General features: G+C 42.1%; 1 protein-coding gene across 1 annotated transcript in view; it reads left to right on the top strand.

Annotated features, from left to right (window-relative positions):
* Window positions 1–9360: 9360 nt before the first annotated feature.
* Window positions 9361–15455, top strand: part of LOC120056549 (protein naked cuticle homolog 1-like) — a 38198-nt gene continuing 32103 nt past the window's right edge. The window contains exons 1-3 of the mRNA XM_039004735.1: window positions 9361–9385; window positions 9513–9545; window positions 9823–9962. Of these exons, the coding sequence (XP_038860663.1) occupies window positions 9361–9385; window positions 9513–9545; window positions 9823–9962 (198 nt within the window). The remainder of the gene's footprint in view (window positions 9386–9512; window positions 9546–9822; window positions 9963–15455) is intronic.

Here is a 15455-nt window from a genome sequence, read left to right as displayed (position 1 = left end):
TTTTGCAATTTGTTCCAGTCATTGGCAGCAGAGAACTGGAAGGAAAGGTGGCCAAAGGAAGTGTTGGCTTTGGGGATGACCAGTGAAATATACCTGCTGGAGCGCGTGCTACGGGTGCGTGTTGCTATGGTGACCAGTGAGCTGAGGTAAGGCAGGGCTTTACCTAGCATAGACTTACAGATGACCTGGAGACAGTGGGTTTGGCGACGAATATGTAGTGAGGGCCAGCCAACGAGAGCATACAGGTCGCAGTGGTGGGTAGTATATGGAGCTTTGGTGGCAAAACGGATGGCACTGTGATAGACTACATCCAGTTTGTTGAGTAGAGTGTTGGAGGCTATTTTGTAAATGACATCACTGAAGTCAAGGACCGGTTCAAGGATCGGTAGGATAGTCAGTTTTACAAGGGTATGTTTGGCAGCATGAGTGATGGAGGCTTTGTTGCAAAATAGGAAGCCGATTCAAGATTTAATTTTGGATTGGAGATGCTTAATGTGAGTCTGGAAAGAGAGTTTACAGTCTAACCAGACACCTAGGTGTTTGTAGTTGTCCACATATTCTAAGTCAGAACCGTCCAGAGTAGTGATGCTAGTCGGGCGGGAGGGTGCGGGCAGCAATCGGTTGAAGAGCATGCACTTAGTTTACTTGCATTTAAAAGCAGTTAGAGGCCTCGGAAGGAGTGTTGTATGGCATTGAAGCTTGTTTGGAGGTTTGTTAGCACAGTGTCCAAAGAAGGGCCAGATGTATACAGAATGGTGTCGTCTGCGTAGAGGTGGATCCCAGCAGCAAGAGCGACATCATTGATATATACAGAGAAAAGAGTCGGCCCGAGAATTGAACCCTGTGGCACCCCCATAGAGACTAGACTGCCAGTGGTCCGGACAACAGGCCCTCCGATTTGACACACTGAACTCTATCTGAGAAGTAGTTGGTGAACCAGGCGAGGTTGTCATTTGAGAAACCAAGGCTGTTGAGTCTGTCGATAAGGATGTGGTGATTGACAGAGTCGAAAGCATTGGCCAGGTTGATGAAGACGGCTGCAGAGTACTGTCTTTTATCGTTGGCAGTTATGATATTGTTTAGGACCTTCAGCGTGGCTGAGGTGCACCCATGACCAGCTCAGAAACCAGATTGCATAGTGGAGAAGGTACAGTGGGATTTGAAATGGTTAGTAATCTATTTGTTAACTTGGCTTTCGAAGATTTTAGAAAGGCAGGGCAGGATGGATATAGGTCTATAACAGTTTGGGTCTAGTGTCTCCCCCTTTGAAGAGTTCCTTAAATGACTGCCTCGCCTGGTTCACCAACTACTTCTCTGATAGAGTTCAGTGTGTCAAATCAGAGTGCCTGTTGTCCGGACCTCTGGCAGTCTCTATGGGGGTGCCACAGGGTTCAATTCTCGGGCCGACTCTCTTCTCTGTATACATCAATGATGTCGCTCTTGCTGCTGGTGATTCAATGATCCACCTCTACGCAGACGACACCATTCTGTATACATCTGGCCCTTCTTTGGACACTGTGTTAACTAACCTCCAGACGAGCTTCAATGCCATACAACTCTCCTTCCGTGGCCTCCAACTGCTCTTAAATGCAAGTAAAACTAAATGGATGCTCTTCAACCGATTGCTGCCCGCACTTGCCCGCCCGTCCAGCATCACTACTCTGGACTAGAGGTCGACCGATTAATCGGAATGGCCGATTAATTAGGGCCGATTTCAAGTTTTCATAACAATCGGAAATCGGTATTTTTGGACACCGATTTTGCCGATTAAATGTTGTTGTTTTTTTACACCTTTATTTAATCTTTATTTAACTAGGCAAGTCAGTTAAGAACACATTCTTATTTTCAATGACGGCCTAGGAACGGTGGGTTAACTGCCTCGTTCAGGGGCAGAACGACAGATTTTCACCTTGTCAGCTTGGGGGATCCAATCTTGCAACCTTACAGTTAACTAGTCCTTGTGCACTCCACAAGGAGACTGCCTGTTACGCGAATGCAGTAAGCCAAGGTAAGTTGCTAGCTAGCATTAAACTTATCTTATAAAAAACAATCAATCAATCATAATCACTAGTTAACTACACATGGTTGATGATATTACTAGATATTATCTAGCGTGTCCTGCGTTGCATATAATCTGACTGAGCATACAAGCATACCAGTATCTAAGTATCTGACTGAGCGGTGGTAGGCAGAAGCAGGGGCGTAAACATTCATTCAAACAGCACTTTCGTGAGTTTTGCCAGCAGCTCTTCGTTGTGCGTCAAGCATTGCGCTGTTTATGACTTCAAGCCTATCAACTCCCGAGATGAGGCTGGTGTAACCGAAGTGAAATGGCTAGCTAGTTAGCGCGCGCTAATAGCGTTTCAAACGTCACTCGCTCTGAGCCTTGGAGTGGTTGTTTCCCTTGCTCTGCATGGGTAACGCTGCTTCGAGGGTGGCTGTTGTCGTTGTGTTCCTGGTTCGAGCCCAGGGAGGAGCGAGGAGAGGGACGGAAGCTATACTGTTACACTGGCAATACTAAAGTGCCTATAAGAACATCCAATAGTCAAAGGTTAATGAAATACAAATGGTATAGAGAGAAATAGTCCTATAATTTCTATAATAACTACAACCTAAAACTTCCTACCTGGGAATATTGAAGACTCATGTTAAAAGGAACCACCAGCTTTCATATGTTCTTATGTTCTGAGCAAGGAACTTAAACGTTAGCTTTCTTACATGGCACATATTGCACTTTTACTTTCTTCTCCAACACTTTGTTTTTGCATTATTTAAACCAAATTGAACATGTTTCATTATTTATTTGAGGCTAAATTGATGTTATTGATGTATTATATTAAGTTAAAATAAGTGTTCATTCAGTATTGTTGTAATTGTCATTATTACAAATAAATAAATAAAAATCGTCCGTTTAATCGGTATCGGCTTTTTTGGTCCTCCAATAATCGGTATTGGTATCGGCATTGAAAAATCCTAATCGGTCGACCTCTACTCTGGACGGTTCTGACTTAGAATATGTGGACAACTACAAACACCTAGGTGTCTGGTTAGACTGTAAACTCTCTTTCCAGACTCACATTAAGCATCTCCAATCTAAAATTAAATCTAGAATCGGCTTCCTATTTCGCAACAAAGCATCCTTCACTCATGCTGCCAAACATACCCTTGTAAAACTGACTATCCTACCGATCCTCGATTTCGGCGATGTCATTTACAAAATAGCCTCCAACACTCTACTCAACAAATTGGATGCAGTCTATCATAGTGCCATTCGTTTTGTCACCAAAGCCCCATATACTACCCACCACTCCGACCTGTACGCATTCGTTGGCTGGCCATCGCTTCATGCTCGCCGCCAAACCCACTGGCTCCAGGTCATCTACAAGTCTTTGCTAGGTAAAGCTCCGCCTTATCTCAGCTCACTGGTCACCATAGCAGCACCCACCCATAGCACGCGCTCCAGTAGGTATATTTCACTGGTCACCCCCAAAGCCAATTCCTCCTTTGGCCGCCTTTCCTTACAGTTCTCTGCTGCCAATGACTGGAATGAACTGCAAAAATCACTGAAGCTGGAGACTCATATCTCCCTCACTAACTTTAAGCACCAGCTGTCAGAGCAGCTCACAGATCACTGCACCTGTCCATAGCCCATCTGTAAATAGCCCATCCAACTACCTCATCCCCATACTGTATTTATTCATTTATCTTGCTCCTTTGCACCCCAGTATCTCTACTTGCACATTCAGCTTCTGCACATCTATCACCCCTGTGTTTAATTGCTATATTGTAATTACTTTGCCACTATGGCCTATGTATTGCCTTACCTCCCTTATCTTACCTCATTTGCACACACTGTATATATACGTTTTCTTCTGTATTATTGATTGTATGTTTGTTTATTCCACGTGTAACTCTGTGTTGTTGTATGTGTCGAACTGCTTTGCTTTATCTTGGCCAGGTTGCAGTTGTAAATGAGAACTTGTTCTCAACTAGCCTACCTGGTTAAATAAAGGTGAAATAAAACATTTAAAAACATAAGTCAACAAATGAGAGAGCCTGGGGAATGGGAGTGGAGCTAGGGGCTGCAGGGCCTGGGTTAACCTCTACATCACCAGAGGAATAGAGGAGGAGTAAGATAAGGGTACGGCTAAAGGCTATAAGAACTGGCTGTCTAGTGCGTTCGGAAAGCAACATATGTTCCAAAACACCATAAAGTGTAGCATGATGACCTTCAGTGATTGTCATCAGGCCTACACTCTTGTAGCCTGAATTAATTGATGTGTCTTGCTGACAAATGTATATTTTTTGTAAAAAGAAAAGTCGGGAGTCCTGAAAAGGGGCTGAAATATGGGACTCAAATACAGCTGTGTCTGTCCAGAGCTCATCTGTGTGGGAAACTGTGAGGGCCCAGTTGAAACAATGTTGCAAGTTTGCTGGACCCAGTTGATACTGTTGCAAGTTTGCTTGTGAAATCTCAAGACAGACAGATAGAGGGAGTAGAAAGATGTGATTGAAAGAACCTGAACCAACTGCCAGTTGTTTAAACCATGACAGAGGTGTGGGGTGTTGATTTCATTTGGAATAAGCTTTTAATTTCATATTTACCACTGTATCAGTACAACATTGGTTGCATTTTCAACAGATAGGAGAATGGTTAAATTAGAGACCCCCCAAAGTTTGACTTTTGTTGAATTAAAACCTGTCTAGGATAGGGGTTCCGCTAGCGGAACTCCTCCCACATTCCACTGAAAAGGCAGAGCGGGAAATTCAAATTTTTTTTTTTTTAAATATTTAACTTTCACACATTAACAAGTCCAATACAGCATTTGAAAGATAAACATCTTGTGAATCCAGCCAACATGTCCGATTTTTTAAATGTATTACAGCAAAAACACCACGTATATTTATGTTAGCTCACCACCAAATACAAAAGAGGACAGACATTTTTCACAGCACCGGTAGCATGCAGGTAGCATGCACAAAGCCAACCTAACTAACCTAGAACCAACCTAACTAACCTAGAAACAACTCCCTCAGATGACAGTCCTATAACATGTTACACAATAAATCTATGTTTTGTTCAAAAAATGTGCATATTTGAGCTATAAATCAGTTTTACATTACTGCTACCATCATAGCTACAGTCAGAAATAGCACGGGAGTAGCCAGAGTAAATACAGACACCAACGTCAACTACCTAATTACACATCATAAAACATTTCAGAAAAATATATGGTGGATAGCAAATGAAAGACAAAGATCTTGTGAATATAGCCAATATTTCCGATTTTTAAAATGTTTTACAGCGAAAACACCACGTATATTTATGTTAGCTCACCACCAAATACAAAAGATAGACAGACATTTTTCACAGCACCGGTAGCATGCAGGTAGCATGCACAAAGCCAACCTAACTAACCTAGAACCAACCTAACTAACCTAGAAACAACTCCCTCAGATGACAGTCCTATAACATGTTACACAATAAATCTATGTTTTGTTCAAAAAATGTGCATATTTGAGCTATAAATCAGTTTTACATTACTGCTACCATCATAGCTACCATCATAGCTACAGTCAGAAATAGCACGGGAGTAGCCAGAGTAAATAGACACCAACGTCAACTACCTAATTACACATCATAAAACATTTCAGAAAAATATATGGTGGATAGCAAATGAAAGACAAAGATCTTGTGAATATAGCCAATATTTCCGATTTTCTAAGTGTTTTACAGCGAAAACACAATATATCGTTATATTAGCTTACTACAATAGCTATCACAAAACAGCATTGATTCAAGGCAAACGTAGCGATAGCACAGTTCGACAGATATATGAAATCGCATCCCAAATTGGGTCCTTATCTTTGTTGATCTTCCATCAGAATGTTGTACAAGGGGTCCTTTGTTCAGAACCGTCTTTGTTTGGGTCCAGTCCGAACTATTTCCCTCTTGAATTAGCAAGCACACTGGCAGTGCGGCGCTAACCTCTCCTTTTTGAAGAAATTCCTCCAACGCATCACGTCTAAAGTCCCGAATAAATTTCAATAATATAATTAAACTATATTGAAAAAACATACTTTAGGATGATATTGTGACATGTATCGAATAAAATCGAAGCCAGAGATCATATTCATCAATAACGACGGTTTTCCAGGAGGCGATACCAGGTCCAAATTCGCGCCTCCCAACAAAAAATAAATGGCGGTCCTCTCAATCAAAGAGGTTGTATTCAATCCCTGAACGAGATAATCACCTCATTTCTGCTCTCACTTCCGCATGACACCCAGGGGAAGGCGTATGGCGTGTTTCTACAGTCATAAGTGACATGCCCTTTTATAGACAAGCTCTTGAAGAGAGACCTCGATTTTGGAAATCTCACTTCCGGATAGGAAATGGGCTGTAAAAAGAGTTCTGTTCCACTTAGAGAAATAATTAGAACTGTTTTAGAAACTAGAGAGTGTTTTCTATCCAATATTAATAATAATATGCATATTGTACGAGCAAGAATTGAGTAGGAGGCCGTTTTAAATTTTGAACGATTTTCCCCAAAAGTGTAAACTCCACCCCTAATCCTAAAGAGGTTTAAGGGGAGCTCATGTCTCATTCGGGGGTCTGAGCCCCACCTGCCCCTCGTAATTCGCACACTGTCCAGGCATGTGGGTTGGTGGTGCAGGTGGCTGCCTGGCTTGGTAGATCTAAACTGCTGCAGGAGGCTGACCAGGCCTGTAAACTTAAACATAGCCTTGACTGTTATAGAGGCCCGGGATAATTTAGGGGCCATTACACTTGGGCCACGTGGGAGCCATCCTGTGAAATTGTGCACTTTTTTTGTTAAAGCAATAATTGCCTTTTTTGTAAGACCTTGAACAAATCTCAAAGTTGTATGGGACTTCATGAGATTTTAAATGTAGCTAGTATTATATACAGTGGGGAGAACAAGTATTTGATACACTGCCGATTTTGCAGGTTTTCCTACTTACAAAGCATGTAGAGGTCTGTAATTCTTATCATAGGTACACTTCAACTGTGAGAGACAGAATCTAAAACAAAAATCCAGAAAATCACATTGTATAATTTTTAAGTAATTAATTTGCATTTTATTGCATGACATAAGTATTTGATACATCAGAAAAGCAGAACTTAATATTTGGTACAGAAACCTTTGTTTGCAATTACAGAGATCATACGTTTCCTGTAGTTCTTGACCAGGTTTGCACACACTGCAGCAGGGATTTTGGCCCACTCCTCCACACAGACCTTCTCCAGATCCTTCAGGTTTCGGGGCTGTCGCTGGGCAATACGGACTTTCAGCTCCCTCCAAAGATTTTCTATTGGGTTCAGGTCTGGAGACTGGCTAGGCCACTCCAGGACCTTGAGATGCTTCTTACGGAGCCACTCCTTAGTTGCCCTGGCTGTGTGTTTCGGGTCATTGTCATGCTGGAAGACCCAGCCACGACCCATCTTCAATGCTCTTACTGAGGGAAGGAGGTTGTTGGCCAAGATCTCGCGATACATGGCCCCATCCATCCTCCCCTCAATACGGTGCAGTCGTCCTGTCCCCTTTGCAGAAAAGCATCCCCAAAGAATGATGTTTCCACCTCCATGCTTCACGGTTGGGATGGTGTTCTTGGGGTTGTACTCATCCTTCTTCTTCCTCCAAACATGGCGAGTGGAGTTTAGACCAAAAAGCTCTATTTTTGTCTCATCAGACCACATGACCTTCTCCCATTCCTCCTCTGGATCATCCAGATGGTCATTGGCAAACTTCAGACGGGCCTGGACATGCGCTGGCTTGAGCAGGGGGACCTTGCGTGTGCTGCAGGATTTTAATCCATGACAGCGTGGTGTGTTACTAATGGTTTTCTTTGAGACTGTGGTTCCAGCTCTCTTCAGGTCATTGACCAGGTCCTGCCGTGTAGTTCTGGGCTGATCCCAAACCTTCCTCATGATCATTGATGCCCCACAAGGTGAGATCCTGCATGGAGCCCCAGACCGAGGGTGATTGACCGTCATCTTGAACTTCTTCCATTTTCTAATAATTGTGCCAACAGTTGTTGCCTTCTCACCAAGCTGCTTGCCTATTGTCCTGTAGCCCATCCCAGCCTTGTGCAGGTCTACAATTTTATCCCTGATGTCCTTACACAGCTCTCTGGTCTTGGCCATTGTGGAGAGGTTGGAGTCTGTTTGATTGAGTGTGTGGACAGGTGTCTTTTATACAGGTAACGAGTTCAAACAGGTGCAGTTAATACAGGTAATGAGTGGAGAACAGGAGGGCTTCTTAAAGAAAAACTAACAGGTCTGTGAGAGCTGGAATTCTTACTGGTTGGTAGGTGATCAAATACTTATGTCATGCAATAAAATGCAAATTAATTACTTAAAAATCATACAATGTGATTTTCTGGATTTTTGTTTTAGATTCCGTCTCTCACAGTTGAAGTGTACCTATCATAAAAATGACAGACCTCTACATGCTTTGTAAGTAGGAAAACCTGCAAAATCGGCAGTGTATCAAATACTTGTTCTACTGTACATACAAAAATGTGATGTGTCTCTAAACTGTGCTGTCAACAGGCTCATATAGTATGTTGTAAAATGTCTGAAGGGCATTTATGGTTTATCAAATGTATGCCCCAAATTAGATTGTCTTGTGTTTATTTTAGTTTTAAAACTGGGATCACAAAGTGTTCTATAAGTGCCATAAATATTATAAGTTGTATTTTATATATATTAGTTTTGGTTTATTCAGGACTCTCTCCCACAGTGTGAACTATGAAAAAATGTGTAAACAAGTTATTATAGGTAGCAATTAATCCAACCGTATGTATGATTCATAAAATATTATGTTTGCATGTCTATCAATCAAATAACTGTTTTTATTCATTCTTTTTTATCGTCCTGCGAAATGTCCTTTAATAAAGCGCTACTGCGCTGCTCTTCGACCACTGCGCCTAGTTGGCTGGCTGGGAATGGTGGTAGTGGTGACGGGGGCTGCTGCATTGCTGCTCTTTTTATATTTGGAAACTCCGAAAGAATCTCGGCTGGCTTTCATGTGCCGCCTTCGTCCAATAAAACAGAAGAGGGCCTGACTGCAAGTCGTCTAATCTTGAGCGAGGTGTCAATCATGTTCATTCAGCGGTTGAAGTGCGGGTTTTGGTAACCGCCTCCTTTACGCTTGGAAGGGAGACGAAGGGGGGAGCTTTCTTCGGATCAAAGACTAGTGTGGCGCTGTTGCCGTAGGATGTACTGAGTGCAGCCTGCTGCTTTCTTTACGGACGCTTCTTGTATCGTCTGGATATCGCTGATTTCTGGATTATAAATTCATTTGATGTTTTTCAATCCCAACTCAATGCAGAGAAATGGGTAAACTTCACTCGAAACATGGTAAGATATGATGTTTTACCGAAAAATGCCACCCCTAGTCGTTGAATTGAATGCTCACTTGCGGTAATACTTTCGAGTAATGCCTATCTTTATGTTCTCTGTTTCTCTCGACAATTGTCCCGAAAAGCTGCGATTTGTAAACCGAGGGAAAGTCCGGAGGGTGAGTAGCCCATAGGCCTACACTTAGGACAGGCTATAGATTTGTTGTCTATATTTTATTATATTTGTTGAAAATATACATTGTTTAAAGTATGTCCAGTCTATCATCCCATTTATCCATGCACCAATAATGACCGACTCGTTGACAACATCAGACGAAGTCTACTATCATTCAAGAAAATGATGAAAAAAGCACAATGCTGAAGAAATGTTACATTGTAACCTAACCGTAACATGTTGTTTATATTGTAATAACGCACCTTTTATGTTGATTTCAGGTGACAGTTTTGTAGTTAATGCCTGTTTGGCAAGGAAAGGAATTGACGATTGGCTGGTGAAACAGAAATACTATTGCACGGGCTCGCGGCTTGAGCAACAGGACTGTCACCACACGAATAAGTGCGGCTTGTCTACTCGGGTAAGTAAAAAAATAAAAAATAAAAAATAATTATGATTTCAAAAACAAGATTGTTAATCTCAGTTTGATGTTGATACAATGAAGCCTGGACGGTCCTAACTTTCTTAGCTTCCCTTTCGAGGGTTAGCCAAGGCTGCATTTATTTTTACTGGGATAAATTGTAGTCTAAAGTTTTCAACTGAATTTATCGGTTGTTTCGAATTAAGTACATTTAAAAAAAAATACAAAAGTAGATTCTCAGCCACCTTATTGCAATACACCAATGGAACTATAATACCTGATAAATAGCCAACCAAATCTTCAGATGTTGCCTGCTTAATTTTTCTTCAAAGTCTGCTTTTGACGTTGACCTATTCAATGACATTCTCAATAAATGTTGCTTATTTCTATTTATTCTGTGCATTATGCAGAAGTTGAAAAGAAAACCAGAAATGTTGTAAAAAGAAAGTAGCAGTGTGTTTAGTTATAGGCTAGTTGAGGGAAAGTTATAGGCTAGACTAATAATCTCAATTAAAAAATGGTAAATGATTGATAATATAAAGCTGACATCACACGGATAGGTTGCATATGTATTGTTTGTTTAGATAATCGTTATTTGCTTTGTTGGCTAGACAACATAGATAGACATTCTTGACTCTCTCATCCAGACACATGGAAATGATTGAATGCAGTGGCACATTAGAAGAAGTCTCATGCAGGTGTGGCAAGATAAAAGCTGCTATTCAAAATTCAGTGTGCACGAATTTCTTCCTCTTCTTGATCTGTGAAATTCTTATCAGAGTGTTAATTTCATTCCCATTGCAAACAGTTTGTAAGGATGTTGTGTGTTGTGATTCTGGAGAATAAAAGTGTGACATGTTAACACCATGACATGGCTGTTGACAGTACACACTTGGCCCCATATACATGATAGACCAAATATTTAAGAGGGAAAACATTGTAGGCTTGTGTTGAAACCTCTCTATTAACAAATATATTTCCCACAACACTTTTCAGTCTTTCAGCCATCTTTGTTTCAACATACAGTACAAAACAGCATATGCTGGTACAACTTTTTACAAAAGGAGCCCTGACTTGCTACACAATGCTTGCTTTGGTAACTGTCTAATCATCAGACACTTTTGGTGCATGGGAACAAATGTGTCACACCACCAAGAACAGATGCTGCTAAAGTTTATACTCTTGGTAATAGATCACGGCTGAGTTGAAAGCATTGCAGTCTGACAGACTGGTGACAGGGCTGCATTGTAAGGCTGGGGTAGAGGTGGTGGAGGTCATGTCTGTTTCAGATTTGTCATCCCAGTAAACACACAGTTGTTGCATCCCAAATGGCACCCGATTTCCTATATAGTGCACTACTTTTAACCAGAGCCCTCTGGTCAAAAGTAGTGCACTATATAGGGACTAGGGCTCCAATCAAAAGTAGTGCACTATATAGGGAATAGGGTGCCATTTGGGACGTAACCTGTGTTGTTGTCGAGAGGAGAAATCCTTTTTTGGAAAAGCTTCAGAGGAGCCGGGTGTAAGCCTCTTTGGTTAGGGATGCTCACTTCTCAAAGGCAGCATTTTTGAGGATTGAGAGCTCATCAAAAAATCCACCAGGACTTTTCCACTTCTCAGCTACTGAGCTCACTCAGCCCACTGGAACAGAGGGAAGCTAATACACTCTGTCCAGCAATGTGGCCATCATGTTGTAACCAGACATACCACCATTAGGTTGTTTACATACTACATTTCATGCTGCAGTTGCGTTCAATGAGAATCATGTCACACTATTTCATGGACATTGCATTTCTAGTGAGCTGCTCATGCTTGTGTGTATGAAAAGCCTTGTGTTAACTGAACGAGAGGTGTTCTAACCGTTTGCCGTTGTTTCTCTGGTTTGATTATCCCAAGCATTTATTACCCCAACACTTTGACACTTTGGCAATGCACACAAAGCAATGTATCTAAACTGAATCTTTTATGTGATTGCATATGCCTCATTTTGCGTTGCTTCTTCTGATTTATCATGTCATTATCATAAGGAAGTGACCGATAGCAGCGCATACCAGACCAGTCTGGTTCATTTCATTTAAATGTCTCTGGTATGAGGAAGACACAGGGATATGCTGGTGAGGAGCCAAGTCAAGGACTCCTTCAGGGAGTGACAATCAGCCTCGTGCACGCTGGCAAAATATCTTGATCAAAGTCCAACCTGTGTTTAAAGTACAGTTGTTTTCTCTATCCCTGCCGTGAGGTGTTTTTAATAGCAGCACATTGGTCGGCGGGCTGTGAAGGTGTGAGGCTCTGTTAACCCAGGGAGGTTGACGGTAAAAGCAGCGGGCTGAGATTTTTGACTTATGCCCAGTTTGTATTGACGTGCGAGTGATCAAGTGTAGCACTGAGTGCCGTGATGGGGTCAGTCTCAGGTCTGCTTGTTGCATGCACATGGTGTCAACACCACTAAGCCTGACATGCTGTCAGGCCTCTAATAAACATCTTCATATTGTAATCGGACCCTCCTTATGACATCATCATCGGGGTAGGAAGGGGTTCGGTGTTCTGTTCCGTGTAGTGTAGCAGCCCTCTGGGCACAGTTAGGGTATCCATGGGCCCTCTTCAGTTCAGCAGACTCACCAGAGGGCATTGTGGGATACATGTGAAAGGGTGGGATTTTTTTGTGGAGCATTTTTTTCATTCCCCAGATGGTGTGAAGTGATATTTGGCCAGGATGGAAAAGGAACCCCGCTGAAAAAGTTGGATGGTTTTGAACAATTTGGGCTCGTGGAGTTTTCTGTTTTATAAATTATTTAATTATATGTGCCTAATGGCTTTCACAGCGCTGCGGGAAAATTAATAGAATAAGACACAAGGTGTTCCTGACATCAATATTTATTTGGATGCTTTTCCCTTCGTTTTTTCCCTTCAACAAAGTAGTCTTTAGAACTTGAATATTTCATTGTGAAGTTTTGAATATTTTGTTTGCTTGCTTTGACCTGGCAGTTCATGTGTTGTTTATTTTAGGGACCATTTGGCATTTTATTTCGGATTTATTCCGTTTTTACTTTATATTTTAAAACAGTTAAGTATGACAATGCTTGAAATTAAAAATAAATACATAGTGAGATATTTACTAGCATATGTCTTTATAAATGATCTATAACTTAACCTTATCATGAAGCATTAGCATTACAAAACTTGAGAGAGTTTGTGGAAGTTACTGCTTTCCATAAGTCGTAGTAAATACCCTAACCCCATAGTATTGTCAAATGAAAAACGGCTAAAACCTTAGCTAGGTGAGAATGCAATGCAAACATTCCTCTTAGCCTTTAAAAGCGGCCCATGTTGTATTGGATACATATACTTTATAGGCCGTGTTCTTTTTGCCTCCCGGCTGAACTGGGGTCCAGGAGAATGTGGGTCAGATGGTGGCAGCAGCGGGGAGTCTAAGACTGGAATCCTTTTGATCTGAAACCTCCCAAACCAAACTATCATATTCTTGAAAGGAGAGAGGCTATGGCAGTAATCCCCTATCTCCTCCATTAAAATGAAATGCCCTTTTATGGAACATGTTTGTTTTGTAGAGCTGATTACATTAGCAAGACTGTTATCATTGGTTGAGGTATATATGCGTTGAGTTGTGGTAGGGGGAGCCATAGGAAGAGGAGAGACTCCAGAGTCAAGAACTTTTCTTGCATATAGATGATTTTAACTCACTTGTTCGTATGTATTATTTGAAATCAAAATGTAAGTTAACTGAGCTATTTTATGTGGAACTGAGCAGTAAGGACAGGTGAGCTGGGTACATTTTCTCTCCAGACTATGGCCCTTTAAAGATAGAATCCACATTAGGGGAAACAGCGCCACTGTTTGCCCCAGCGCCTTTGTTATTGTTTTTGTTTTGTTGACAAATGGAGGTGAGTAGCATCCGAATGCAAATAAGCAGTTTGGGGGAAAAAATTGCAGTACTTAATCTGCAGTGCTATCGCGCGTGCAATAATATCTGATGGGGGGGAAAAACAGTTTGTTCTTTGCAGTAACTTCTTTGTTGTTGTGTTATCCCAAACAGATGTGTCAGTTTCACTACTAAGGATTCCAGCTTTAATTCTGATTCTAAGCACAGTTTGTTTTTTACTATGCTGTTTTTATATCTCCCATAACGTTTTGTAATTTAGATGATTAAGAAGGAGTAGAGAAGTCAACAGTTTATGATTTGGCAGTTCCAATGCCTGTCTGATCTGGTTTGTTGGGTCTTAACAAGTCTGAGCCCAGGTGTTGAAGGTCTCCCGCCCTCCCCTGTCTTCTCCGGTCCTCTTCAGGCAGTGTTATGAGTTGTACCCTAAGCCAGTGGTCTGTCTAGGGAATTTGCAATGTGCTGAAAGCAAATTGCAAAGATTTAATTTGATGATTTGTTAAGGCATTTTCCCCCACACCCTTGCCAAGTAACTTTCCTCCTCCCTAAAGCCCCCTCCCCCATCTCAGCTCTCTCCTCTCCACCTCTCCCATTTTCCCTCTCAGGCTCCATCTGTTTCTTGTGTTTACCCTGTGGCCTTGCCTGGTTGTTGCTGATGAAATTAGACTGCATTTGAAGTGGGCCAGGGAGGTGGATATATAGAGGCCCCCTCTGTGAGGCCTAACCCTCTGTGTAGTAAAAGGAGGCCCCCAGTGATGCTACTGCTGGAGTCGCCAAACCCCTGCTCTGGGCTGACAATTCCAAAGCACATTTTTCAAAACCTTCCATCTAAGGTTTAGGTTCTAAACCCATACAAAACTGGGACAAAATATCTTAAGGTACATCTGAGAACTAACAGCACTCCGAAATGAATCTCAGAGTAGAACTTCTGCCCACATCCCCGTGTTTCTCACTGGGTGCCAGCGCTCTGATTTTTGAAGTAAAGCTTTTAAATGTGCTACCCTCAGCCTCTGAGTCTGATAAAAGACATGGCAGTTCTGTGGCCTAGCTTCTTTTCTTACTTCTTCTCCTGTAGTGTTTTTTTTATTGTCTTCACAAAAGCACAGGGTCCTTGTGTGTGTGTGTGTGTGTGTGTGTGTGCGCTGAATTCACCTTTCAAATGCAGACTCCTCTCTTCCTTTCTCGCTTTCTGTCCTCTCCCCATGCCTGTGCTGTTCCCACCAGCTGTCTCCCTGCGTGCTGTGAGTGACATTGTGTCATATGCCCCTCTCCCATCAGGCCGTACCCCTCCACACCCCCTGGGAGGACAGGCCTGGTGTTGTCCTTTGAAGAGGCTGGGAGAAGTTTGTAGTTGTGGTCTAAGAAAAGAAAGCGTTTGCCTTTTGGGAGAGGGCTGGGGAGTAGGGGGACATGCACCTGGCTCTGTGTTATTCCAATGAGAATAGAAGAGAGGAGAGGAAGTCTTGGGTTGTTGTTTACGTATCTGGGGGACTGGGAGGGAGAGGAGATGCAGGTGGCATTAATGTCACTTCCTGGATTGTGTGTCACAGATTATATAGCTGAAGGAATTTCACCCTATGTGATAATGTGAAGCGGAT

This window comes from Salvelinus namaycush, chromosome 1 (genome assembly GCF_016432855.1).
Source record: "Salvelinus namaycush isolate Seneca chromosome 1, SaNama_1.0, whole genome shotgun sequence".
NCBI lineage: Eukaryota > Metazoa > Chordata > Actinopteri > Salmoniformes > Salmonidae > Salvelinus > Salvelinus namaycush.
The sequence above is the reverse complement of the archived record's forward strand: the minus strand, read 5'-3'. Positions and strand labels throughout refer to the sequence as shown.